Genomic DNA, 19,340 nt, shown 5'->3' with positions numbered 1-19,340 from the left:
CCTACAGATCAAGTCGCATTGATCACATAGAGGGGCAAGGAAGGAGGAGAAAAAAAATCCTTTCTTCTCCTACCAAAGGCAATTACCTCTCAGGTCCTTGATTCTTCCTTTACTTCTGGCTCCAATTTTAGAACTGGTGAAGTGGAAACCTACTGAAAATCTACAGCTATTTAAAATCCAAAGAAGCATATAACTAGACCTTCTATATAGCCAATAACAAACATTATTCCCTCTTTTTTTTTCTAAAGAAGTTAAACTCTTAAAATAATTAGATTGGAACTTTTATTTTTTTATAGATCAAAACCTTATCACATGTGATCACTTAACACCTTGTGATTTTATTCTAGGTTTTCAACGATTACATTAATTGAAGTGAGAGGAGAACCTATCTCTTACATTATTGCTTTTCCTCTGATTATTTTTGTCTGTCTTGTTTCTCTTATGAAGGAGGAAATTCCTCAAGGGTGGTGTCCTATTCGAGAGTATTTCAAATATGTGGGTCAAGTGAGTGCTTTTTACCAAGGGGAATGGATGCTCAGGAAGTTATTTCTGATGATTAATGCATAAAAGAAAATGATAGTGAGTTTTAGCACACTGACATTTTCAACAAGAAAAAAGAAAAAAAAATATCACTTACTGTCTTCCAAAGGACAAAAGGTGATGTTTACCCAATCTGACTGGTCATCTTCAAATTCAGCCCTGACACGTAAGATGTAGTTACCGTATTTGGAAATATCTGAGAAATCACAGCTGGTGAGGATAATATTCTTGCACTTATCAAATGTCCTATCACTACAAAACCACAAAAAAATAAGGTTAGAGCTCTAATTCTCACTTACCTAGAAGCTAATATATTACTTCTTGGAATATCCATCTGATTAAGACAGGGGAAAACTGAGAAAATGTAATTTAACTGGCCAGCCCTACTTTTCATTACTGTTTTTTATTTGTTTGTTTTTGAAGACTAGGTCTCTCCCTATTGCACCCAGGCTAGAAGCAGCCTCTTTTGGGCTGATTCCATTACTGATCAGCCTGAGAACTTTGACCTGCACTATTTTTTACTGTTTATTAAATAGTCTGTAACTTCACATCCCTCTACTCCCTCTTTTGGGGCTCATCATATTGGTGACAGACTTAGTGCAGATATCCAAAAGGCCTAGTTCACAGTAACTCAGAACTCTTGATCTCAAGAGATCCACTGGTTTCAGCCTCCTCAGTAGCAGGGATTACAGGCTATCCCACCACGTTTAGCTGCCATTATTCTCGATAAACAATATGTATAGCAATGTATTAATATATAAAAGTCTAGTGATTTCTTAGTGGGGAATGCTTAACGTAAGAACTCTTTTCAATAGCACATATCATAATCTGCCTATACATATGTTCATATAAATTAATGAACAATACATAACAGTGATTTCTAAACCATGTCCTAACTATTAAAACAGTAACTATAGCCTTAAGTACTCAAAGTAATATGTAATATTCACATTCCTCAGTCTTTCTGAGATAAATATTCCAGAAGTTTGGCTAGTCACTCAAAATGATTTGAAGATAAAAGACCCTAGCTGCCAGGGTCAGTGACATAATTTTTAAAAAGTAAGTTTTTATTAATTTTCTTCTGTTTTTTATATCACTATATAGCATTTATGTATTTGCTACCCCTTCCTCTCCCAGAGAGCCATCCCACATAACAAATAGTACTTTTTTTTTAGAGAGAAAAGTCAATACAATTGGTTGAAACATTGAAAAAGTCCAAAAATATGTGCAATGTGTAATACCTGTACACCTCCTACCCCTATAAGGGTTAGGCTCTCTTCTCATATCTCTTCATTGTAATACTGTTTGATCTTCATAGTTTTGTTACATTTACTTTTTTTGGTGTATCATTGTTCATTTCATTTACATTGTTGTAGTTACTGTGTATAAATTATTTTCTTGGTTTTGCTTGCTTCATTCTGCATCAGTACATATGTCTTTTTATACTTCTCTGTATATATCACACACATAATTTCTTACAACACAGTAGTATTTCATTACTTTCATGTACCACAATTTGTTTATCCATTTCTCAATTGATGAGCATCGACTTTGTTTCTAATTCTTAACTATCACCTAAAGTGCTGCTATACATATTTTGTAACATATGGGGATTTTTTTTTCTTATTGATTACTTCTTTGAGGTATAAGTCCAGTAATGGAGTCTCTGGTTCAGAGGGTACAGACATTTTCATCACTTTATATAATACCAAATTGCTTTCCAAATTGGTTCTACTACTTCACAGCTTTACCAACAATATATTAGGGTGCCTAGCTTTCCATCCCCCAACATTAACTGTTGTAATTTTTGGTCACTTTTGACAAATTGCAGGGTATGAGGTGAAACCTCAGGATTGTTTTGATTTGTATTTCTCTTATTATCAGTATTTGGAGCAATTTTTCATATAGTTGTGAATACTTTGCAGTCCTTTTGAGACTTTTGTTTGTATCCTTTGATTATTTATTGGGAATGGCTAATAGTCTTATTCATATTTATTAATTGTTTCTATAGTTTTGATACCAAACCTATATTAGAGAAATTTTCCCATTTGACCTCTTCTCTTCTTATCTTAGTTGCATTTATATTGTCTATGCAAAAGCCATTCAATTTCAAGTAATAAAAATTATTCATTTTATCTTTGGTAATTGCTTCTGTATTTTAGCAAGTTCTGTAAAATATCCTCTAGGTAATTTTATTAGTATAGCAATAAAAGTAGACATTAATTTTGGTAGTATTATCATTTTTATCATTGTGGCATGGCCTAGCCATGAGCAGTAAATATTCCTCCAGTTAAGTTATTCCTTTCCCCCTTGTTTATTTTTTTTAATAATTTATTTATTTATTTATTTTTTAATGCACAATAGGGGTTAAGTAACTTGCTCAAGGTTACATGGCCAGTTATTTCTGGGTGTGGTGCTAAGAGTCGGAGCCCGGATTCGATCATCCCGACACTGGAGCCGGTGCTCTTAATTGCTGAGCCACCTGGCCGCCCCTCCCCTTGTTTATTTTTAACATCTTTTAATTTTAAATTCCAAATCCTATTTTTCCTCCACCACTACTCCAATCACTGAAAAGGCAAACAATGTGATGTCAATTATTTTTGTGAAAACATGCAATAAATTTCCATGTTAGCCATATTGCAAAAAAAAAGCAAAAAAATGTGATAAAATTATACTTCCATTTGCACTTAGAGTTCATCAGTTCTATCTCTGGAGTTGGATAGGATTTTTTCATCATGAGTTCTTTTTTAATTATCTTGGATCACTGTATTGATCAGAGTAGCCAAGTCTTTCTCAGTCAATCATTACAACATCACCGTTACTGTGATATTCTCCCATTTCTTTTTCACTTCATTTTGCATCAGTTCATACACATCTTGCCATGTTTTTTCCAAAACCACCCTCCTGTTTCTTATAGCACAATAGTACTCCATCACAATCATATGCCCCAACTTGTTCAACCATTCTCCAATTAATGAGTATTTCCTCAATTTCCAATTCTTGCCAACCACAAAAAGATCTGCTATAAATATTTTTGTACATTTAGGTTTTTTTTCTTTTTGCTTTTCTTTTTCTTTTACTATGATCTCCTTGCAGTATAGACCTAATAGTGGCATTTCTAGGTCAAAGGGTATGTATACGTTTATGGCCCTTTGGATATAGTTCCAAATTATTCTCTGGAGCAGTTGGACAAGATCACTGCTCCATCAATTCATTAATGTATTTATTTTTCCTCATTTCCTCCAGCATTTGTAATTTCTGATAGGCATGCCTCAGAGTTGTTTTAATTTGCCTTTCTCTAATCAATAGTCATTTAAAGCATCTTTTCATATGACTACAGATAGTTTTGATTTCTTCTCCTGAGAACTGCCTTTCACATCCTTTGACTATCAATTGGGGAATGGTTCTTATTTTTATAAATTTGACTTAGTTCCCTATATATTTGAGAAATGATACCTTTATCTGAGAAACTTGCTATAATTTTTTTTTGGTATTACTTTATTGCCTATGGCACCTTTTAGCAAAATTTCACAATTATCTCTTTTAATCAGTTCTAATTTTACTTTTGCTTTATCTGAGATAATGATTGCCATCCCTGACCTCTTTACTTCAGTTGAAGTCTATTATAGACTCTGCTCTAGTCTTTCATTTCAAATCTGTCTATCCCAAATGTGTCTCTTGTACACAACATATAGTTGGATTCTGTTTTCCAAACCATTTGGCTATCCACTTCTGTTCTGTGAGTTAGCTTAATCACATTCACATTCTCATTTATGATCTTTAGCTACATTTCCCCCATTCATTTTCCTCCATTTATTCTTCTTTTTCTCTCTTTTTTCCCTGTCCCTCCTCAAAAGTCTCTCTTACTTCTGACCACTGCTTCTCTTAATCCATCCTTCTCCTTATCACCTGCCTCCCCCATATCTCTTGTCCCCTTCTCCTCCTATCTCTGTGTTGGGTAAAATAGATTTCTGTACACAACAGAGTGTGTAGATATATGCTTCCCTCTTTGAACCAATTCTGATCAGTGTAAGATTTAAGCATTTTCTATACTCCCCACCCCTGCCAGTTTCCTCTCCGCTATAGAAACTCTTCCTTGTGTGCCTCCTTTATGTGAGAAAATTTGCCTCATTGGGCCTCTCTCTTTCCCTACTCCCAATGCATCCCTCTTTCTCATCCTTACATTCTATTTTTGGAGATAATTACAATATAACTGATTCACACTCATGCCCCCGTCTATGCAAATTCCTTCTAACTGCCCTAATAATGAATGATAAACTCCTAAGAGTTACATGTTTTCTCTTCCCATATAGGAATGTAAATAGTTTAACTCTATTGAGTCTCTTATGATGACTCTTCCATATTTACCTTTTTATCCTTCTCTTGAGTCTCATGTTTGAATGTCCTATTTTCTATTCAGCTCTGGTCTTTTCATCAGAAATTCTTGGAAGTTCTCTATTTCATCAAGTATCCATTTTTCCCCCATTTTTTTTTTCTCCTGAAGGATTATACTCAGTTTTGCTGGGTAGGTGCTTCTTAGTTGCCCCTTGCCCTCTAGAATAGCAGATTATAAACCCTCCACTTCTTTAATATAGAAGCTGCTAAATCTTATGTGATCCTAACTGCAGCTCCATGATATTTGAATTATTAATTTCTGGCTGCTTGCAATATTTTCTCCTTGACTTGGGAGTTCTGGAATTTAGCTATAATGTTTCTGAGAGTTTTCTTTTTGGAATCTCCTTCAGGAGATCCTCTAGATCTAAGATTCTTTCCATTTCTATTTTATCCTCTAGATCTAAGATTGTGGGACAATTTTCCTTGATAATTTCTTAAAATACTATATCTAGATGCTTTGTTTGAATAATGGCTTTCGAGTAGCACAAAATTTCTTAAATTCTCTCTCTTCAATCTATTTTTTAGTTCAGTTGTTTTACCAATGAGATATTTCACTTTTTATTCTATTTTTCATCCTTTTGATTTTTTAAATTGTTTCTCGATGTCTCATAGAATCATTAACCCCCACTTGCCCAATTTTCATTTTTAAGCCTTTACATTTAAGCCTCAGAAATTATTTCCCCTTTTTCTATTTCTGCCAATTCTTCTTTTTAAGGCTTTTGTTTTTGGTCATTGAATTTCTGTACCTGTTTTACCATTAGGTCAATTCTGTTTTGTAGGGTGATATTTTCTTCAGTATTTTTTATGTCTTTTTTTTTTTTTTACCAAGCTGTTAATTCTCTTTTTATGCTTTTCTTGTATCACTCTCATTTCTTTCCCCAACTTTTTCTCTGTCATTCTTATCTCTTTCTTTTAACTCTTCCAGGAATTCTTCTTGGACTTCAATTAATATTTTTCCCTTGAGACTTTGGTTGTAGCTGTATTCACATTGTTGTCTTCTTCTGAGTTTATGTCTTGGTCTTCCCTGTCATTGTAGTAGCTTTTTATTGTCAAGTTGTGTAAAATTTCTGAGGTTAATCACCAGATATTTCATGTATTTGCAGTTATTTGGAATAGGACTTCTCTTTCTATTACTGCTTCTTGTGTTTTATTGTTATTATTATAGAGAAATGTTTCTGATTTTTGAGGATTTATTTTGTAGTTTGCAACTTTGCTGAAGTTCTTAATTGTCTCAATTGGTATCTTTGCTGATTCCCTGGGGTCTTCCAAGTAAACCATCATATCATCAACAAATAGGGATACCGTTACCTCCTCTTTGCCTATCTTTATTCCTTTAATTCCTTTATAGAACTATATCAAATAATAGAGGAGACAGTGGGCATCCCTGCTGCACTCCCATATTTTATTGGATAAGGTTCTAGCGTACTCCTATTGCAGACATTGCTTTCTTTTGCTTTTAGATGTATGCTATTTATGATTTTAATAAAAAGTTATTTTATCCCTATACTTTGTTTAATTTTTAGAATAAAGGAGTGTTGTACTTTGTCAAAGACCTTTTTCTGAATCTGTTTAGATGATCATGTGGTTTTAGATGTTTTGGCATTTAATTTGATCAATTGTGTTGATTGTTTTCCTAATACCAAACCATCCCAGCAATCCTAGTTTAAGTAATATGATCATAATAAATGATTTTTTTTGGATAAATCACTAAAGTTTGTTTGATAGGATTTTTTCCAAAATTTTTTAATCAATGTTCATTAATGATATGAGCCTATGGTTTTCTTTCTGTGTTTTACCTTTTACTGGTCCAGGAATTAGAACGATATTTTATTTGTTTTTTATTTTTTGCCTTTTTTGGGGGGGAGGGCAATTGGGGTTAAGTGACTTGCCCAAGGTCACACAGCTAGTTTTTGTGTTAAGTGTCTGAGGCCAGATTCGAACCTAGGTCCTCCTGACTCTAGGGCCGGTGCTCTATTCACTGCACCACCTAGCTGCCCCTAGAACTATATTTGTCTTATAAGAGGATTCTGATATAGTGCTTTCTCAAATTTTGAGAATAATCTGTGAAATTTGGTACTAATTGTTCTTTAAAAGTTTGATAGAATTCTCCTCTAAATCCATCAGAATGAGGATTTTTTTTCCATGTTAGTTTCCTTAAAACTTGATCTATTTGACAAAACAGGAAAATGACAAATGCTGGAGAGAATGTGGGCAAATTGGAACACTAATGCATTGCTGGTGGAGTTGTGAACTGATCCAACCTTTCTGGAGAGCAATCTGGAATTATGCCCAAAGGGCTATAAATAATTTCATACCCTTTGACTCAGCAATACCACTTCTAGGGTTATATCCCAATGAGATCATAGAAGTAGGAGACAGACTCACATGTACAAAAATATTTATAGCAGCTCTTTTTGTGGTAGGAAAGAATTGGAAATTAACAGGGTGCCCATCAATTGGGGAATGGCTGAACAAGTTGCGGCATATGCATGTTATGGAATACTATTGTGCTATAAGAAATGAGGAGAAGATGGACTTCATATTTACCTGGAGAGGCTTATACGAACTATTGCTGAGTGAGAAGAGCAGAACCAGGAGAAATTTGTACACAATTACAGACACAACATATATGTGATGACCAACTTTGATAGACTGGACTCTTCTCAGCAATGCAGGTTATAAGTCAACTCCAAAAGACTCATGAGGAGAGAGATATCTACATCCAGAGAAAGAACTAGAAAGAACTGAGTTTGTATCCAGATTGAAGCAAACTACCTGATCTTTTTCCTTTTCTTGTTTGATTTTATCTCCTCTTTACCATTTTTCATTCCATCTGTTACAATCCGTCTTTATAACCTGACTAATGTGTAATGTGAAAGTATTTACAGATCCTATACTTGACTGTATGCTGCCACGGGGGGGGGGGGGAGAATGTGAAACTCAAGGAATTGTGGAATTGAATCTTGTAAACTAAAAGTAAACAAACAAATTAATAAAAAAAAAAATTTAAAAAATCCATCTATTTTCTTTTCTGAGATTGGGTTATTTAAGATCCCTCTTCACTCTTCCCTCTTCCTCCATCTAAATGCTACCATGCTTTTAAAGCCCAACTCAAATTCCATCTCCTCCATAAAGATTCTTTTGATTCCTCCCACTGAAAGTGCTCTTTTCTAAGGCACAAACTACAAGTACCACTCATTTACTGCTTACTATGCATTTCCTTGCACTGGTGTTTTTTGTTAGGGTTTTTTTAAAGTGTATTAATCATGTTTCCTCAACAAAATTATAAAGCCCTTAACAGGAACTATTTCCTACACCTGTGGCAATATTCATTACAGTTGTGCAAGTGTAGTGCACAGCTGTCAATAAGGCTATAAACTCAATAGAAATTCAAATGCCATGGCCACTGCCACAGGGGCTACATCCAGTTAACTTCCTTTTCCCTTCTACATCTCCAACTGGAGTTACTGCCACTGCCACCATAGAAGGACCGAGGAGAAGAGAAAGGGATCCTCTCTGAGTAGATGGAGGTAGGACAGGGGAGTGGATTGGAAGCAGTGTGTTTCAAATATCTCAAATCTGAACTCAGAATACATTTTTTCCCCATGGAAATAATATTATGAATGTTAGTTAGATTCAGCTATTTAATAGTTTTAGCATGTGTGATTCCATTATTTTTGTTCCGCTGGCAAAGGTTTTTAAGATCTAGAGTCATCTCCATGCCTTCATGGGGCATTAAGAGAAGGAACTTGCTGGATACTGAATTACATTACTGGTTAAATGGACTTTTGAGGGGTAGCCTAGAAACCTAATTACCATTTATAGCAATGTTAAGGGGAAAATGTTTTACTAGTTCCAAATCAAATTTTGGAAAGCTGTGTATTTCTAAGCTCAAGTTAGTTCAACAAATATTTATTATATGCCTGCTATGTGTAAGGCATTATGCTAGATTCTGAAATAAAGACAAAAAATTGAAATAGGTTTTGCCTCTGAGGAACTTACGGTATGGGGCATGATAATTTCATATGGAATAAAAGCTTTCATTAAAGCTATTGGGAACTATTTTCCATATTAATGAGATTAATTTAATTAAATTAATTAATGAGATTTTATATGTGTCTCCTATGTATTCCTATGAAATCTAATTTATGCTAATTAAATAAAATGTTGTTGAAAATTTCATTCATTTAATTTTTTGAAAATATGCACAGTTAATGAGATTTCCTATGTGTCTAGACTTTAGGAACATCCTATAGAGTAGTATGATAGATAAATAGCAAGATATTATTTTGATTGAGAAGTGGTAGATTATAGTACTCATTTAACAAAGAAGAGTATATCTTCTGACTTTGGTTTAATGATAATGGCACAACTTTAAAAAAAACTTTCATTACATGACATTTAATCTCCTTTCTCTATACCTTTTTACAGACTGTTTCCCATGCTTAGGATGCATTCCCTCCTCACTTTTGCCTCTACTCTTAAAAGCTCAGCTAAACGCCACTTCCTACATTTGGCCTGTCCTGATTCCTCCTCCCCCATATAGTTTTATGTGAATTTTGTATATTCTTTTATGTACACATAATGTGTCCCTGGGTAGGGGGACTTCACTCCTTGAGGTCAGGAATGGCTTAATTTTTGTCTTTGTGAGTGCCTGGAACATGGTCAGCACTTCATAAATGCCTATTGAATGATTAGAAGATTGTAAGTAATGTTAGTAGAGTATTACAAGCTCTTCAATGTCTCATAACCATGTGGAAAGGCTTTGAGTACCAAACTGATAATTTACTACACTAAGCAGATCAATAGCCTAGCTGAGCTCAGGAACACTTGCCATCAGAAGGCCTATGAGTCCTAGCAACTCAGAAAGGCTATGTATGACCCGAGGGAGGAAAAATATATATCAGAAGAGGGAATGCTGACACCAACAAAATTATGGATTCTTGAAATATTGAAGCATAGGAGATAATAATAGATTTTTATTGTGCTTTAAGGTCCATGAAGGATTTTACATGATGTCATTTGATCCTTTCAACAACCCTGTGAGGTAGGTACTACAAGTATGATTACCTCCACTTTACAGACTAAGATACAGTCACAGAGGTTAACTGACTTGCTTGGGCAATCAATAAGTGTCTGAGGAGAGATTCCATCTCAGATCTTCCTGACTATGAGTTCAATGTTTTTTTTCCCCCCACTAAATTGTTCTACCTGTCCCAGACTTTGGACTTAGAATCATTGTTTATGGTTGGCATAAAGCCACAGTCATAGACCAGCCTTTCATTTTGTAAGGGCACCTTGCCAAAGGAGGAAAAGAATCATACACTCTCCTAAGCTATAGCTCATGTGACCACTGATGGGTGATAGGTATGATATGAGCTCTGGGCACCAGGGCACGGAATTCAGACTAGCTTCACAAGTCATTGTTCTCTGATGACATGCCCCACCTTAGTAACCTTCTGGTATTTTTTTCTTCTAATGTTTGTGGAATGCAAATGACTTTCTAAACAATTTGCTTTCATTTGTAAATATACAGTGAATCTAGACTTGACAGTAGGGAAGGATTGACAGGAAATGCCTTTGAAATTATAGTTTGACATGTTTAACAGTACTTGGTTGTAGAAACCCCATATAAATATCATTTTAGAAAACCACCTCTGTATTTTCATGATATAGCAAAGTGTAATTATAAAATTCAAAGTCTACTTGGCAAAAAAAATAATAATCCACACTCAAAAGAAAAATAAAATTTTTGCATAGAAATTAGACTGTCATGATTTCATTGGTATAAAGAATTTGCAATGAAAAAATGCCCTCGGGGAGAGACAGAATGGGGTAAATTATCTCATATAGAAGAAGCAAGGGAAAACTTGTTATAATGGAGGGGAAGAAAAGGAAGGCAAAAGGGAATGGGTCAACCTTACTCTCATTGAATTTGTCTTAGGGAGGGAATGACATACACACTAAATAGGGTATCTCGCCCTACAGGAGAGTAGGGCGGAAGGGGATGAGAGGGAGAATGATGGAGGAGGGGAAGGCAGGCTGGGGGGGATGGTAGTTAGAAACACACACTTTTGAAAAGGGACAGGGTCAAAGTAGAGAACAGAACAAGTGGGGGTAGGATAGGATGAGGGAAATATAGTCAGTCTTTCACAATATATCCACTATGGAAATGTTTTGCATAACTACACTTGTACAACCTATAATGAATTACTTATCTTCCCAGTAAGGGTGGGTGATGAGGGAGGAAGGGAAAGAATCTGGAATTCAAAGTTTTAAAATCAAATGTTTAAAAAATATATTATTATTATTATTATTTTTACATGTGACTGGGAAATAAGATATACAGGCACTGGGGTATGGAGATCCATGTTGCCCTACTGGAAAGTCGGAGGGGAGTAGATTGGGGGAGGGGATATACAGTGGGATCACTGTTTTGGGGTGGTGGATAGGGGAAAAACGGGGAGAAAATTTGTAACTCAAAATCTTGTGGAAATGAATGATGTAAACTGAAATAAACATTTAAAAAAAGAAAAGAAAAAATTACCTCTTCCAGTACAGACTGGCTTCTACTCACAATTCATAATCTGAGTGGTTAAGTGACTTGCCCAAAATCATAAATCAAGTATATGTTAGAGGGGGGACTTGACCCCAGGTCTTTTAACTGAGGTCAGTTCTCTATTTACTTACTACTATTAACCCTTTATTGCTTTGCAAGAACTCCATAAATACTAACGGACTCACCCTTGAACATTCTCAAGAGCTAAATTTTAGGCATAGGGTTTAAAGGCAAACTACTGACTTATAAAATGCTATTTGAAGAGAAAAGATGAAATTGATATAGGTTTTTTTTTCTGCTATAAAACAGCTATGTCTGATAAAGATGCTATATTTTATTTTATTTTTCCAGCAAACTGTGGCTGGTTTAACATATACAAAATAATAATGGATGTCTTTTGAACATTTGAAGGGAGTAAATCTTCAGATAGAAAAGACATACATTCACATAGTAGAACCTACTAATAATACTACTACTCCTACTACTACTATTTCTCTTCCTTCAAAGATATAAAAATGTCATTTGGATTTTGATAAGTGCAAAATTCTTAAAGTACACCAATGAAATGCAAAGGACTTTACAGTATCTCATTTGATCCTTAAAACAACCCTATAAGGTAAATATTACAAGTATTATTATCCTCATTTTACAAATGAAGAAACAAAGAGTTTAATTCAATTAACTGACCCCAGAATTAACACCAGTTAACTGACTCCAGAGACTGTCTACTTATAACCTCCAGGTAGAAAACATTGAACACAATGATATCAAGGAGAAGACCATGACTGAATACATTGAGACTTATAGGCACCCTGAAATCAAAGGTCATAGTAAAGCACATTATTATCCCATGTCCTATCTGCTACTGGAGTTGTCCTGAGAATACTTTCAATGAATTTTCAGAAAATGAGTTTACAAATCCTGGTCTTTTTATTCAATTACAAAAAGCAGCAATTTTATTTTTTTTTTGGAGGCAACTGGGGTTGTGACTTGCCCAAGTTCACACCACTAGTTAGTATCTGAGGTCAAATTCGAACCCAGGTCCTACTACTGCACCAGCTAGCTGCCCCCAAAAGCAGTTATTTTAAGCACTTTTGGAAAGGTCTAAAGAACATTAAGTGTAAGCTTGTTTCAGAACAGCAACTTGTCCCAGGACCATTTCCTATGAACCCCATCAAAAAAGATGAGAAGAAAAGGTTGGTGATACAAGCAGCATATAAAAATGGTTAATGAGCTGGCCTTGAAGCCAGGAAGACCTAGTTTCAACTCTTGCCTCTAATGTATACTGGCTGTATAATTGTGGGCAGCTCACTTAACCTCTCCATAGGGCTAAATCCAACCCGAGGGTCAGATTTTATACAGCCCTCAAGCTAAAAATGGTTTTTACATTTTTAAATATAATAAAAATTTTTTAAAATGTAAAAACCATTCCTAACTCCCACTGTGCTAGAGGAGGTAACAAGCCAGGTTTGGCCAGATGATGAGCCAGCCCCTGCCCTAGGGCAGTTCATTAAGACTGAATAGCAGAGAAGGTGTCAGCTTGCATTGGTAGGAGTTCCTTCACTTGGGAGTCCCTAATACCATTGAAATGACAGGTCTAGTTCCTACCCCTAATGATAATAATAATGATAAAAAGGAACCCAACAGACAAAATACCAAAAATACTTCCTAATAAACATAAACAAAAGCAGAGGGAACAAGGCCTTCCATTTGTTGTTCTTGAAAAGGACCAATGACATCACAAGGGTGATGTCTTGACTTGTGAGTATATTGGATATTTTTTTTTGTGGGGGGAGGCAACTGGGGTTAAGTGACTTGCCCAGGGTCACATAGCTAGTAAATGTCAAGTGTCCAAGGCTGGATTTGAACTCTGGTTCAGGGCCAGTGCTCTATCTATTGTACCACCTAGCTGCCCCAAGTGAAATGGATTTAAGTGAGGCAGAGCTGTGCAAAGTCGCCTCAAGGCCTTCCATTCATGTTTAACCAGTTATAGGATCATAATGTAAATTCCAAAGCCTAATTGGTGACAGGTGACATCTTACAAAAACCCAATAATATCTAATAAGTTCATTAAACCTACCTTATATACTGGGCTGTGTAGGTCACATTTTCCTTATAAAAATCAGGTGGCTCCCACTGCAGAATGTTCTTCAAATTAACTGAATTCATCCTTACATTTTTTGGCTCAGGCAGTATTCCTAGCACTGTAAAAATGAAAGGGAAAGAAAGAGATTGAACTTTCCTGAAACAGGGTGCCAAAAGAAAAAAAATAGTAGGTGCTTAATAAATGCCTATTGCCTGAAAAAATATACACAGATTCTATAGCCTTCACTTTTGCTCCATGTTTCCAAAATGCTGTATTTTAAAAATTCAAATCCTAAAATGAACATATACATATGTGTAGAGATATACACATATATGCATGTGTGTGCATATATATTACATATCTTTTAGGCTATGTCCTCATTCATTAGACCAAGTTAATACTTTTTAGAAAGTAAAACTGTACTTTGGTAGTAGCAAAGAATGGAGGAAAACAAGCAGATGACTACTGATTGGAGAAGTTGTGGTGCGTGAATGTAATGGACTAATAGTAAGAAATGGTGAAAAAAGGCAATTTTTTATAACAAATTTTTACCTGCTTTGGCAAGAGGTTGCATGTTCTATTTATCTTGGCTTTCATGGATGTCCTGACTCTGCTGGTTCAATTTTTTTATAATTTTCAAATTGCCATTCTATCACCCTGCTATAAATTTCTTTTTCAAAATGAGGAAATGGATCCAGGCATGTGATAGGAGCAGTAACTACACCTTATCAGGTTGAGAAACATGGCAATAGGCCCCATTTTGCAGCTGGAATTTTGTAATGTACAGTCAAAGAAAACTGGAGAAAGTCCTTGTTAATTTTTCCCTAAAAAGGCAATTCTTGAATCAGAAAACTAAGGCTCTCATCATTTATATAGATTTCCAGTTGCTTAAAGCATCAAAGGCCAGATTAGTTGGCATTCCTCAAACTTGATGGACTTCCAATTGGCTGATGAGTCAACAAACAAGTCACTTACCTGCTATCTGTCTCAGTTTCCTCAACTATAAAACTACTTCTCAGGGTTTTTGTGAGGATCAAATGAGATAAGATCTGTAAAGTGTTTAGCATGATACCTGTTACATGTGGTTAATAAATGCTCTTTCCTTTCTTCCTTCTGATGTGCCATCATGGCAAATGTGGAGGCAAGGGAAGCTGTGCCCAATGGAACAAAGGCTCTATCTTTGTTGAATATCCTTTCCATGCTATTGTTGCAAGTAAGTAAGCTTCCCTCTGTTAAATGTTGTGTCGTCTACCAGTGTCCCATATGTATGTGTATCTATAGACATATATAAGTAAACTTACGTATTTATATATGATATAAAATATATCCTATATGTATATATAACATAGGTATAATGTATTTATATATTATATTACATTGATATAACATGTATTTATATATTTCATATATCATATATGGATATGTATACACATGCCTGTATATATATATATAGACACATACATTATGCACATACACATACATAAACACATACGTAGTGTCTGTTTTCTGGGATTTATTTTTGTCCTGAAAGACTCCAGGGATAAGATAGAGCTGTTGATAGAGAAGAGAATGGTGACTATGTGAGTCAGGAATGGGATGAACAGCTATTCATTATCACCATCACAATCCAACACCCTAATCACAGTATAGATTGGGTGCTTGGACAGCTTTGAATATTTCTTTTTCAAAAGGAGATAACTGTTGAAGAAAAGGAAACATATTATAGTGAAAAGAGTGTATTTGGAGCCAGTGGCTTGAGCTTGAATCCTGATTCTACTTCAAGTAAATGACTTACTAGCTGGTGTGTGCTTATGTTATGTATCACAGATCTGTAATGACCCAAGTATTAGTAACCAGAAAGAGTATACTGTAGTATATCAACTTTGGGCTATTTTTAAAAGATAATTTAAAATTAAAAATCCTACATTTCCCAAATTAATTTTTTCATCACACAAGAACATCCTAATTTACATGTATAAGATCTAATTAGTTCACAAGTGGCCCAAATAATCTCCAATCTTCGTAAATTTCCTGATTTAAACAGAGAGACATATCATTTCTATTACAGCAGATCATCAGAATGATGATTTGAAAATATTTGTCTTAACAAGCAAAGGAAAAAGAATCCAGAAAAAAAGGATTATTTTTTTATCTGTCTTGAGCTGACTCAGAACAGAAGCACTTCCTAGAATTGAGAAATTATGCAGATGTACAAGAACCTCACTGAATTTGATTCTATGTCAGCCCAAGCAATGAGTGAAGCTCACTTTTGATATAGTATCCAACTTCATTTCCTCTCACTTTCCAAAATATGCTAGTTAAACCAATTTTATGTACTGACTTCAGTTTACTAGCTCTTGTTTTTGTTTCCCTAATCACATTTAAATTTCAGATGAGTTTTCCTATAGTAACTCCATACTCTAGTAGAGTTGGTAGCTGTGAAGTATTAATTAAAAATTGCCAGGTGAACAATTTAAATTGGTGGTTGGCATTGGTATTGTGATATATACTTCCAGGGAACCAGATTATAAGACATTCATGAAATATTTCCCTTATGTTAAGAGATTTCAGATTGAAGCCCAACATACTAGGCTCAGATTCCAGACTTACATTCCCAGCACCATAATGTAGCTCTAGGAAGAAAGAGAGTAGATAAGAAAGTGGCAAAAAAAAAAAAAAGTGGGAAATACTGGCAGGGCAGGAAGCTCAGCCAGCTCTGCCACTTAGGGAAGGGATAAGGGCGTCAGTATAGTCTTCTTGGATCATCAGGAAGTGGGACAACCCCTAGACTGGGTGATAATAGTTAATGTGATTGGAAGACACACACACACAGTCTCTCTCTCTCTCTTCCTTCTCCTCCTCCTTCTTCCTCCTCCTCTTTCTCCTGTGTGTTTATGTGTATGTGCAGGGTGTGTACATGTGATTGCAGGTGCGGTGTGTGTACGTGACAGTGGTATATGTATGTGTCTGTGTGGAGGTGTGTGTATGCATGTGTGCGACCCCATGCGCAGCCATGGGGGGGGGGGGTCCCAAGCATTTTTTTGGCGCGGAGAAGACAGAAGTAGAAAAGTGTCAAATGTGGGTGAGTGTGTGTGTGTGTGTGTGTGTGTGTGTGTGTGTGTGTGTGTGTGATGTTTTCTCTGGGTGTGTGGGAAGCATGGGGGAGGAGAGAAAGGAGACAGATCCTACTTTAGATCCCCATCCCTGGAAGTTTCCCAGCCCACAACCCCTCTTCCAGCTCTCCTCAACTCACCTGGGATTAAGAAGCAGCTGTACAGCCAGAGCTGAAAACTCCTTTCCATGTCGGAGGGCTGCAATCTTGCCAATTGTGCTTCCTGTCCCCTTCGTCTGCGTAACGGTTTCTTTGGAAACGGTTTTCTTGAGTGGAGAAAGGAGAACCAAATACCCTTGAGAAGGGGGAGAAATGGATGCCCAGTGGTGCCTTTAGGAACCTGGCTCGTAACCTCGCCTTTCCAGAGCCAGCCCGTGGCCCCGCCTCCTGCTCTCCACCCCTCTGACCTCGAGCTTAAACGTCACGGGTCCATCCCAGCACTGTGGAGTAAATTACAGGAAACCAGTCCGCAGGGTTGGGCGGGGAAAGGCCCTGGGGTCCGCGCTTCCCACTCGACTTGTGATTGCCCAATTTTGGCTGCATAGTGGGGAAGTCTGAGGTTTTGCCTCATTTTATCCCGCTAGTCCTTTTCCTGCCACCATCTGGAGCCCACGGCCAATCCAAGTAGCCCCTTCGTTCCTCCTAATTGTGCTCACGAAAGTAGAAGTCACCATGCTCTGAGAAAATTTCCATTCAATTCAAACGTACTGGTACAGTTAGTGTCACCACGTTGAGGCGGTGATCCGGGGTGCTGGAGACAACAACAAACAAAAGAAAGTCTCACCCTCCAGGAGGTTACTCTCCAGGGGGCGGAGGAGTGGAGGGTAGGATGGTACCCGTACTAAGATGTAGTAAGCTATATCCCAGACTGAGGAGCTCATTTGCAACGTCGAAGCCTGCAGTAGCTGGAGATAGAGTAGTGCTACAGATTGATGTCACCGGCCTACTCTGCCTCTTGAAATATGCAACAGGAACTGCTGCCCACTTAAGTCTTAACCTGTGTCTTTTAGACTGCCTTAAGGCTCATACACACAAAAGTAATTGGTTCAGGGGCATCTCAGGTATATTTGGACTCTCTTCTACAGTGCTTGTGGATGTAAACGCCTATCCAGTTCAGTTCAGCTGAACAAAAATGTTTCTTGGTCTCTGAAAGGGGAATGTCACTCTTTTTTTATTTTTTTGGAGCCGGTGCTCTTACTCGCTGTGCTACCTGGCCCCGCCCCTAGGGAATGTCACTCTTTCTAGTCCTAAGGTCTGAGAATTTCCACTTAGCGGTAGAAATTGATGCTCACTTGCCTGAGGGCTGGGGTAGTCAGTCAGGAGATAAAAGAGCTCTAGCCTTCCATCACCACCCATTATCTTGGGTACTCCAGGCTCAGGTTGCTAAAGGAAAAGACTCTGGGAAGACAGGAAATCGTGGTGGTAGTCTTTAGTATGTCCCTATTCTCAGTTTGCTACTCTAGAGACTTTGGGGAATTTCCCTTTGGGTGAGATTCAGGACCTGCTCTTTTGGTTGAGCTGAGTTATCTCAGTCTTCATGAGAGTTCTTTTATTACATGTTTTCTGGCACATGCTTTCTGTATACCTCCTTTCATTTCTGTTTTGCTATGATTTGAATAAATGATCTTTGCTATTCACTTTGCTCATTGTAGAATTGGTATTAGGTAGGAAAAGGGAGAACCTTTGAATATAGAAATAGCCGGGTGTCTCTCCTCCTCCCAGAAATGAAAAGTGATCAAAATCATATCCCCTAGACTAATAATATTTAAGGGAATAAGATAGATGTACTTCCAGTCCAGTATCCCTTCTCTCTGATGAGAGTAGAATGGCCTCTAGCTTCTCCTAGCAGGAATGAAAGTCTCCCTTGAAGAAGGGTGGAAGAAAAAGAGTCAAGAAATGTCAGTTCTGTTTCCCTTCAAACCATATACAAGGACAACTGTCCTCCCCACACCAGTCCTCTCTATATATGTGTTTCCACACTCTATTCCTTACATAATTTTTTTTTTTTTGCTTTTTGTAGGGCAATCGAGGTTGAGTGACTTGCTCAAGGTTACATGGCTATTTTTTGTGTTAAGTGTCTGAGGCTGGATTTGAACTCAGGTCCTCCTGACTCCAGGGCTGGTGCTCTATTCACTGTGCCACCTAGCTGCCTCCCTTATATATTTTAAAGGCTTAGAAATGAAAATAAATATTTAACCCATGCAAGTTAGGCTAATTTTTTTCTTTAAAAATATTGAGACATTCCTTAGACTTGGATGGCTCAGCAGACAAAGGGCTCAGACTATTGAAATTTTTTCCTCATCACCTGAGTGCAAAGTAACCAAGAGGAGCTAAAGGGACCCTCAAATGCTTGACTGGTGAATCAAGATGGTAATTTGCTTAGCTGAATCAACATCAATTTAAGGGTCTTTATGACTATCCTTGTTGAATATATTTCTCCTACTATGGTTAACTATATCTCCTTTTGTTAACTATTGAATGACTTACAACTGTCCCATTTTGTTTTGATGTCAAATCTAAATTTGTAGGGGATAATTATTTTTTCAACTGATTGTGTATATATGATCTATCTCCTTAATCACTCTCTCTCATACACACACACACACACACACACACACACACACACACACACACACACACACACACAC

At 36.7% G+C, this 19,340-nt stretch overlaps 1 protein-coding gene across 4 annotated transcripts in view; it reads right to left on the bottom strand.

Annotated features, from left to right (window-relative positions):
- The window catches only part of IL10RB (interleukin 10 receptor subunit beta), a 147,942-nt gene that overhangs the window by 49,475 nt on the left and 79,127 nt on the right, over positions 1-19,340 (bottom strand). For 3 of the 4 annotated variants that reach the window (XM_069074919.1, XM_069074920.1, XM_069074921.1), the window contains exons 1-3: positions 16,834-17,102; positions 13,575-13,698; positions 638-792 (exon numbers count right to left, since the gene is read on the bottom strand). In XM_069074919.1, coding sequence (XP_068931020.1) covers positions 638-792; positions 13,575-13,698; positions 16,834-16,882 — 328 coding nt within the window. In that variant the 5' untranslated portion in view covers positions 16,883-17,102. Of the gene's footprint in view, positions 1-637; positions 793-13,574; positions 13,699-16,833; positions 17,103-19,340 lie in introns of those variants that run through there. The other variant, XM_069074922.1, reaches the window with a different exon arrangement.

The sequence above is a fragment of the Petaurus breviceps genome, unplaced genomic scaffold (assembly GCF_028583685.1).
Source record: "Petaurus breviceps papuanus isolate PSGF00001 unplaced genomic scaffold, PetGlider_PUasm1.0 90897, whole genome shotgun sequence".
In the NCBI taxonomy this organism is placed as follows: Eukaryota; Metazoa; Chordata; class Mammalia; order Diprotodontia; family Petauridae; genus Petaurus; species Petaurus breviceps.
Note: the sequence above shows the minus strand (reverse complement) of the source record. Positions and strands in the feature narration are given on the sequence as shown.